The following is a 10222-nucleotide window of genomic DNA, read 5'->3' on the forward strand; positions in this document are numbered from 1 at the left end:
CTCCATATTCTGTCCATTTCCCTGGATAAATAAGGCAACAGAAATCTGTTTTCTCAAAGCAAGTTTAGCCTTAATCTGGAAGCCTGTTCCAGAGGTCCTGAGGCAATGAGGTTTAGCTCTCAGGGATGCAAACACAAGTGGACAGTTTTCACAGGCTGTCCTGCTGAATCTGGGTCGAGAGCTTCAAGTTCCTCGGTGTCCAAATCCCTAAGGACTTAAAATAGTGTGACAGCACCTCTTCCCCCTCAGGAGATTGAAAAGGTTTGACATGGGCTCTCAGATCCTCAAAAAGTTCTACAGCTGTTCCACTGAGAGCATATTGACTGGCTTCATCACTGCTTGGTATGGTAATAGCACCACCTTCAATCGCATGGCGCTACAGAGGGGGGTGCGGACAGCCCAGTACATCACTGGGGCGGAGCTCCCTGCCATCCAGGACCCCCTGCCATCCAAGACCCCCTGCCATCCAGTCTCTATGCACACTCACAGGGCCCTACACACACACACACAATAATTTGCTCACATACATTTATACTGACTACACAACCACTCACATACAAGCTGCTGCTAATGTATTTATCTAATATCCTGTTGCCTAGTCACCTTACCCCTATATCTACCTCCATCACTCCAGTATCCCTGTCACCTTACCCCTATACATATCTACCTCCATCACTCCAGTATCCCTGTCACCTTACCCCTATACATATCTACCTCCATCACTCCAGTATCCCTGTCTCCTTACCCCTATACATATCTACCTCCATCACTCCAGTATCCCTGTCACCTTACCCCTATACATATCTACCTCCATCACTCCACTATCCCTGTCATCTTACCCCTATACATATCTACCACCATCACTCCAGTATCCCTGTCACCTTACCCCTATACATATGTACCTCCATCACTCCAGTATCCCTGTCACCTTACCCCTATACATATCTACCTCCATCACTCCACTATCCCTGTCACCTTACTCCTATACATATCTACCTCCATCACTCCAGTATCCCTGTCACCTTACCCCTATACATATCTACCTCCATCACTCCAGTATCCCTGTCACCTTACCCCTATACACATCTACCTCCATCACTCCAGTATCCTTGTCCCCTTACCCCTATACATATCTATCTCCATCACTTCAGGATCCCTGTACTCTTACCCCTATACATATCTACCTCCATCACTCCAGTATCCCTGTCACCTTACCCCTATACATATCTACCTCCATCACTCCAGTATCCCCTTACCCCTATACATATCTACCTCCATACTCCAGTATCCCTGTCTCCTTACCTCTATACATATCTACCTCCATCACTCCAGTATCCCCTTACCCCTATACATATCTACCTCCATCACTCCAATATCCCTGTCACCTTACCCCTATACATATCTACCTCCATCACTCCAGTATCCCTGTCACCTTACCCCTATACATATCTACCTCCATCACTCCAGTATCCCTGTCACCTTACCCCTATACATATCTACCTCCATCACTCCAGTATCCCTGTCCCCTTACCCCTATACACATCTACCTCCATCACTCCAATATCCCTGTCACCTTACCCCTATACATATCTACCTCCATCACTCCAGTATCCCTGTCACCTTACCCCTATACACATCTACCTCCATCACCCCAGTATCCCTGTCACCTTACCCCTATACACATCTACCTCCATCACTCCAGTATCCCCTTACCCCTATACATATCTACCTCCATCACTCCAGTATCCCTGTCACCTTACCCTTATACATATATACCTCCATCACTCCAGTATCCCTGTCTCCTTACCCCTATACACATCTACCTCCATCACTCCAGTATCCCTGTCACCTTACCCCTATACATATCTACCTCCATCACTCCAGTATCCCTGTCTCCTTACTCCTATACATATCTACCTCCATCACTCCAGTATCCCTGTCTCCTTACCCCTATACATATCTACCTCCATCACTCCAGTATCCCTGTTCTCTTACCCCTATACATATCTACCTCCATCACTCCAGTATCCCTGTCTCCTTACCCCTATACATATCTACCTCCATCACTCCAGTATCCCCTTACCCCTATACATATCTACCTCCATCACTCCAGTATCCCTGTCTCCTTACCCCTATACATATCTACCTCCATCACTCCAGTATCCCTGTTCTCTTACCCCTATACATATCTACCTCCATCACTCCAGTATCCCTGTCTCCTTACCCCTATACATATCTACCTCCATCACTCCAGTATCCCCTTACCCCTATACATATGTACCTCCATCACTCCAGTATCTCTGTCACCTTACCCCTATACATATCTACCTCCATCACTCCAGGATCCCTGTCTCCTTACCCCTATACATATCTACCTCCATCACTCCAGTATCCCCTTACCCCTATACATATCTACCTCCATCACTCCAGTATCCCTGTCTCCTTACCCCTATACATATCTACCTCCATCACTCCAGTATCCCTGTCACCTTACCCCTATACATATCAACCTCCATCACTCCAGTATCCCCTTACCCCTATACATATCTACCTCCATCACTCCAGTATCTCTGTCTCCTTACCCCTATACATATCTACCTCCATCACTCCAGTATCCCTGTCTCCTTACCCCTATACATATCTACCTCCATCACTCCAGTATCCCCTTACCCCTATACATATGTACCTCCATCACTCCAGTATCTCTGTCACCTTACCCCTATACATATCTACCTCCATCACTCCAGGATCCCTGTCTCCTTACCCCTATACATATCTACCTCCATCACTCCAGTATCCCTGTCACCTTACCTCTATACATATCTACCTCCATCACTCCAGTATCCCTGTCACCTTACCTCTATACATATCTACCTCCATCACTCCAGTATCCCTGTCTCCTTACCCCTATACATATCTACCTCCATCACTCCAGTATCCCTGTCACCTTACCTCTATACATATCTACCTCCATCACTCCAGTATCTCTGTCACCTTACCCCTATACATATCTACCTCCATCACTCCAGGATCCCTGTCTCCTTACCCCTATACATATCTACCTCCATCACTCCAGTATCCCTGTCACCTTACCTCTATACATATCTACCTCCATCACTCCAGTATCCCTGTCTCCTTACCCCTATACATATCTACCTCCATCACTCCAGTATCCCCTTACCCCTATACATATGTACCTCCATCACTCCAGTATCTCTGTCACCTTACCCCTATACATATCTACCTCCATCACTCCAGTATCCCTGTCTCCTTACCCCTATACATATCTACCTCCATCACTCCAGTATCCCTGTCTCCTTACCTCTATACATATCTACCTCCATCACTCCAGTATCCCCTTACCCCTATACATATCTACCTCCATCACTCCAGTATCCCCTTACCCCTATACATATGTACCTCCATCACTCCAGTATCTCTGTCACCTTACCCCTATACATATCTACCTCCATCACTCCAGTATCCCTGTCTCCTTACCCCTATACATATGTACCTCCATCACTCCAGTATCTCTGTCACCTTACCCCTATACATATCTACCTCCATCACTCCAGTATCCCCTTACCCCTATACATATCTACCTCCATCACTCCAATATCCCTGTCACCTTACCCCTATACATATCTACCTCCATCACTCCAGTATCCCTGTCACCTTACCCCTATACATATCTACCTCCATCACTCCAGTATCCCTGTCATCTTACCCCTATACATATCTACCTCCATCACTCCAGTATCCCTGTCTCCTTACCCCTATACATATCTACCTCCATCACTCCAGTATCCCCTTACCCCTATACATATGTACCTCCATCACTCCAGTATCTCTGTCACCTTACCCCTATACATATCTACCTCCATCACTCCAGTATCCCTGTCTCCTTACCTCTATACATATCAACCTCCATCACTCCAGGATCCCTGTCACCTTACCCCTATACACATCTACCTCCATCACTCCAGTATCCCTGTCTCCTTACCTCTATACATATCTACCTCCATCACTCCAGTATCCCCATTCCCCTATACATATCTACCTACCTTCACTCCAATATCCCGGACACCTTACCCCTATACATATCTACCTCCATCACTCCACGGATCCCTGTCACCTTACCCCTATACACATCTACCTCCATCACTCCAGGATCCCTGTCACCTTACCCCTATACACATCTACCTCCATCACTCCAGGATCCCTGTCACCTTACCCCTATACATATCTACCTCCATCACTCCAGTATCCCTGTCACCTTACCCCTATACATATCTACCTCCATCACTCCAGTATCCCTGTCACCTTACCCCTATACATATCTACCTCCATCACTCCAGGATCCCTGTCACCTTACCCCTATACATATCTACCTCCATCACTCCAGTATCCCTGTCTCCTTACCCCTATACATATCTACCTCCATCACTCCAGGATCCCTGTCACCTTACCCCTATACATATCTACCTCCATCACTCCAGTATCCCCTTACCCCTATACATATCTACCTCCATCACTCCAGGATCCCTGTCACCTTACCCCTATACATATCTACCTCCATCACTCCAGTATCCCCTTACCCCTATACATATCTACCTCTATCACTCCAGTATCCCCTTACCCCTATACATATCTACCTCCATCACTCCAATATCCCTGTCCCCTTACCCCTATACATATCTACCTCCATCACTCCAGTGTCCCTGTCACCTTACCCCTATACATATCTACCTCCATCACTCCAGTATCCCCTTACCCCTATACATATCTACCTCTATCACTCCAGTATCCCCTTACCCCTATACATATCTACCTCCATCACTCCAATATCCCTGTCCCCTTACCTCTATACATATCTACCTCCATCACTCCAGTATCCCTGTCACCTTACCCCTATACATATCTACCTCCATCACTCCAGTATCCCCTTACCCCTATACATATCTACCTCCATCACTCCAATATCCCTGTCACCTTACCCCTATACATATCTACCTCCATCACTCCAGTATCTCTGTCACCTTACCCCTATACATATCTACCTCCATCACTCCAGTATCCCTGTCTCCTTACCCCTATACATATCTACCTCCATCACTCCAGTATCCCCTTACCCCTATACATATGTACCTCCATCACTCCAGTATCTCTGTCACCTTACCCCTATACATATCTACCTCCATCACTCCAGTATCCCTGTCTCCTTACCTCTATACATATCTACCTCCATCACTCCAGTATCCCCTTACCCCTATACATATGTACCTCCATCACTCCAGTATCTCTGTCACCTTACCCCTATACATATCTACCTCCATCACTCCAGTATCCCTGTCTCCTTACCTCTATACATATCTACCTCCATCACTCCAGTATCCCCTTACCCCTATACATATCTACCTCCATCACTCCAATATCCCTGTCACCTTACCCCTATACATATCTACCTCCATCACTCCAGTATCCCTGTCACCTTACCCCTATACACATCTACCTCCATCACTCCAGGATCCCTGTCACCTTACCCCTATACACATCTACCTCCATCACTCCAGGATCCCTGTCACCTTACCCCTATACATATCTACCTCCATCACTCCAGTATCCCCTTACCCCTATACATATCTACCTCCATCACTCCAATATCCCTGTCACCTTACCCCTATACACATCTACCTCCATCACTCCAGTATCCCCTTACCCCTATACATATCTACCTCCATCACTCCAATATCCCTGTCACCTTACCCCTATACATATCTACCTCCATCACTCCAGTATCTCTGTCACCTTACCCCTATACATATCTACCTCCATCACTCCAGTATCCCTGTCTCCTTACCCCTATACATATCTACCTCCATCACTCCAGTATCCCCTTACCCCTATACATATGTACCTCCATCACTCCAGTATCTCTGTCACCTTACCCCTATACATATCTACCTCCATCACTCCAGTATCCCTGTCTCCTTACCTCTATACATATCTACCTCCATCACTCCAGTATCCCCTTACCCCTATACATATGTACCTCCATCACTCCAGTATCTCTGTCACCTTACCCCTATACATATCTACCTCCATCACTCCAGTATCCCTGTCTCCTTACCTCTATACATATCTACCTCCATCACTCCAGTATCCCCTTACCCCTATACATATCTACCTCCATCACTCCAATATCCCTGTCACCTTACCCCTATACATATCTACCTCCATCACTCCAGTATCCCTGTCACCTTACCCCTATACACATCTACCTCCATCACTCCAGGATCCCTGTCACCTTACCCCTATACACATCTACCTCCATCACTCCAGGATCCCTGTCACCTTACCCCTATACATATCTACCTCCATCACTCCAGTATCCCCTTACCCCTATACATATCTACCTCCATCACTCCAATATCCCTGTCACCTTACCCCTATACACATCTACCTCCATCACTCCAGTATCCCCTTACCCCTATACATATCTACCTCCATCACTCCAATATCCCTGTCACCTTACCCCTATACATATCTACCTCCATCACTCCAGTATCCCTGTCTCCTTACCCCTATACATATCTACCTCCATCACTCCAGTATCCCCTTACCCCTATACATATCTACCTCTATCACTCCAGTATCCCCTTACCCCTATACATATCTACCTCCATCACTCCAATATCCCTGTCCCCTTACCCCTATACATATCTACCTCCATCACTCCAGTGTCCCTGTCACCTTACCCCTATACATATCTACCTCCATCACTCCAGTATCCCCTTACCCCTATACATATCTACCTCCATCACTCCAGTATCCCCTTACCCCTATACATATCTACCTCCATCACTCCAGTATCCCTGTCTCCTTACCCCTATACATATCTACCTCCATCACTCCAGTATCCCTGTCACCTTACCTCTATACATATCTACCTCCATCACTCCAGTATCCCCTTACCCCTATACATATCTACCTCTATCACTCCAGTATCCCCTTACCCCTATACATATCTACCTCCATACTCCAGTATCCCTGTCACCTTACCCCTATACATATCTACCTCCATACTCCAGTATCCCTGTCACCTTACCTCTATACATATCTACCTCTATCACTCCAGTATCCCCTTACTCCTATACATATCTACCTCCATCACTCCAATATCCCTGTCCCCTTACCCCTATACAGATCTACCTCCATCACTCCAGTATCCCCTTACCCCTATACATATCTAGCTCCATCACTCCAGTGTCCCTGTCACCTTACCCCTATACACATCTACCTCCATCACTCCAATATCCCTGTCACCTTACCCCTATACACATCTACCTCCATCACTCCAGTATCCCCTTACCCCTATACATATCTACCTCCATCACTCCAGTGTCCCTGCACATTGTAAATATGGTACTGGAACTGACCCTGTATATAGTGTGCTTACTTACTATATTATGTTCTTCTTGTGTGTTTTTGTTCTACATTGTTATTTTTAGTACTACATTGTTATTGATTACTACATTGTTATTCATTACTACATTGTTATTGATTACTACATTGTTATTTACTACTACATTGTTATTCATTACTACATTGTTATTGATTACTACATTGTTATTTACTACTACATTGTTATTGATTACTACATTGTTATTGATTACTACATTGTTATTTACTACTACATTGTTATTGATTACTACATTGTTATTCATTACTACATTGTTATTGATTACTACATTGTTATTTACTACTACATTGTTATTGATTACTACATTGTTATTCATTACTACATTGTTATTGATTACTACATTGTTATTTACTACTACATTGTTATTTACTACTACATTGTTATTCATTACTACATTGTTATTGATTACTACATTGTTATTCATTACTACATTGTTATTGATTACTACATTGTTATTGATTACTACATTGTTATTCATTACTACATTGTTATTGATTACTACATTTATATTGATTACTACATTGTTATTGATTACTATATTGTTATTGATTACTACATTGTTATTCATTACTACATTGTTATTGATTACTACATTTATATTGATTACTACATTGTTATTGATTACTATATTGTTATTGATTACTACATTGTTATTGATTACTATATTGTTATTGATTACTACATTGTTATTCATTACTACATTGTTATTGATTACTACATTTATATTGATTACTACATTGTTATTGATTACTATATTGTTATTGATTACTACATTGTTATTCATTACTACATTGTTATTGATTACTACATTTATATTGATTACTACATTGTTATTGATTACTATATTGTTATTGATTACTACATTGTTATTGATTACTACATTTATATTGATTACTACATTGTTATTGATTACTATATTGTTATTGATTACTACATTGTTGGGGTTAGAGCTGCAAGAAAGGCATTTCACTGTACTTGTGCATGTGACATTAAACCTTGAAACTTGACACTGTCAGCTACCTCAGAGGTCCCAGGTTCCCTGGCTGGTTCCTTCAACCCAACCCAGTCTGACAGCTCAACACATCCTGTCCCCTTGACACACGCATATCCTGTCCCCTAGACACGTCTCAAACAGACTGTGGGTATTGTTGTCTTCTTCTACCCTGTCACAGTCGGTAACCGCCAGGTGACATGTTCCCAGACGTCAGTATGATTCCCGTTCCGGCGTCAGACAGCCAGCAACCTCAGTAGACTAGCCCATGTTTCAGCATTAAAACGGCGTTGTTTCAAATGTACCATATCACCAAAATATTTTTTTGGGGGGGGTCTATCCCTTATGCTATATCAGTATTGTATGAAATCTACCATACCATCAACATCCATGTCTATCTACGAACTGTATCAGTTATTAACGAGGTCCGGCACCATTGAGAGCAGGCGGGGGCAGAGTTACGATTCATGGTTCATTGAAAAAACAAAATGGCTGACGTCACCATCTCTAAGGCAATGTGGGAGTGGTTCTGCTAGAGCGCTCCCTGAATCAGTGAGCTGTACAGAACCATATTACCTCTCCATTTATCTCCATGGACTGGATCCTGCTACTGACAACACAGGGGCATACGGGGAGAGGAGAGAGAGAGGCTACAAGCCAGGTTAGATGTTTGCAGAGACTATAGTTTGGTGAGTATGTCAGAAAAAAGCGAAAAAGACAAGTAAAATCAATCGAAGGATACAAACATCAATTTATGAGTAGATGCACTGTTTCAGCTGTTACATTTTTTGTCTCCTTTTCTGTTTTGAAAACAATATTATGTAAACTTTCAGTGGAAGTGGAATCCCTTGGTAATTCTATCAATGTACACAAACACTGATTTCGTCATCCAGCTCCTTCCTACATATTACCCATCATGGCAATGGGCCACAGATGCAAAACCTCATGGGTATTGTGGTTTATTTATGTCCTGCAGGCAATCAATTCGTATTCATTTCATTAGTCCACGCTCTGACCAAGGGTGAAATCAAACCACAGGGGAGATGTCTGTCTACAAATGGGTTACTTATTGGACTAAAGTGTATCAATTCAACTCCTCTAGGAGAACATTAAACACCACTAGCCTGCTACTGCTAACGTAACGTAGCAGGAGTCCCCACTTCCGTTTTTCAGGGGAAATGGAAGTTACGGTGGAAAATACTGTATCCCTGAAATCCAGAAACATCTGCTTACTTCCCACGCCGCTAAGGGTAACAGTAACATAAGCCATTCATACATCATAGCTCTATGCTTATTGGTTGAGACCGTGGCAGTGAGGGCCTACCTGTTGTAGAGGAGGATATCAGGAACCCAGATCTGATTGGAGGGGAAACGAAGGTTCTGAACACCTGGGTAGTTCTCTGGGTTCCAGGAGAGGTAAGTATCTGTCCAGTGCTAGGAGAGGAGAGGAGAAAAGAGAAGAGAAGAGTTTTTACATTGACAATTCAAAAATATACTGATCCATTCACAGGCCTTCTGTACTGTATGTAAAACACATTAGGCCACGTGACAGTTCTGCAAACAGCTTCAAAACACTTTCAATCAAACACAGATAATCAAATAGAACAGCCATCCTTGCTCCCAATAAGTGGTCCCTATGTCTGTGCCCTTGGCCAGCAGTGGCAGGAGGTTGGGTCATGTTTTGGGCTGTGACTCAACCTTCTAATCCATCCATTAGACCATGAGAGTCACGCTAACTCCACCGTATA

At 43.8% G+C, this 10222-nt stretch overlaps 1 protein-coding gene across 1 annotated transcript in view; it reads right to left on the bottom strand.

Annotated features, from left to right (window-relative positions):
• LOC106610459 (neuronal acetylcholine receptor subunit alpha-7) overlaps nt 1-10222 on the bottom strand; it is a 71871-nt gene that overhangs the window by 13787 nt on the left and 47862 nt on the right. The window contains 1 exon segment of the mRNA XM_045714189.1: nt 9799-9908. Within this exon segment, the coding sequence (XP_045570145.1) occupies nt 9799-9908 (110 nt within the window).

The sequence above is a fragment of the Salmo salar genome, unplaced genomic scaffold (assembly GCF_905237065.1).
Source record: "Salmo salar unplaced genomic scaffold, Ssal_v3.1, whole genome shotgun sequence".
Classification (NCBI taxonomy): domain Eukaryota; kingdom Metazoa; phylum Chordata; class Actinopteri; order Salmoniformes; family Salmonidae; genus Salmo; species Salmo salar.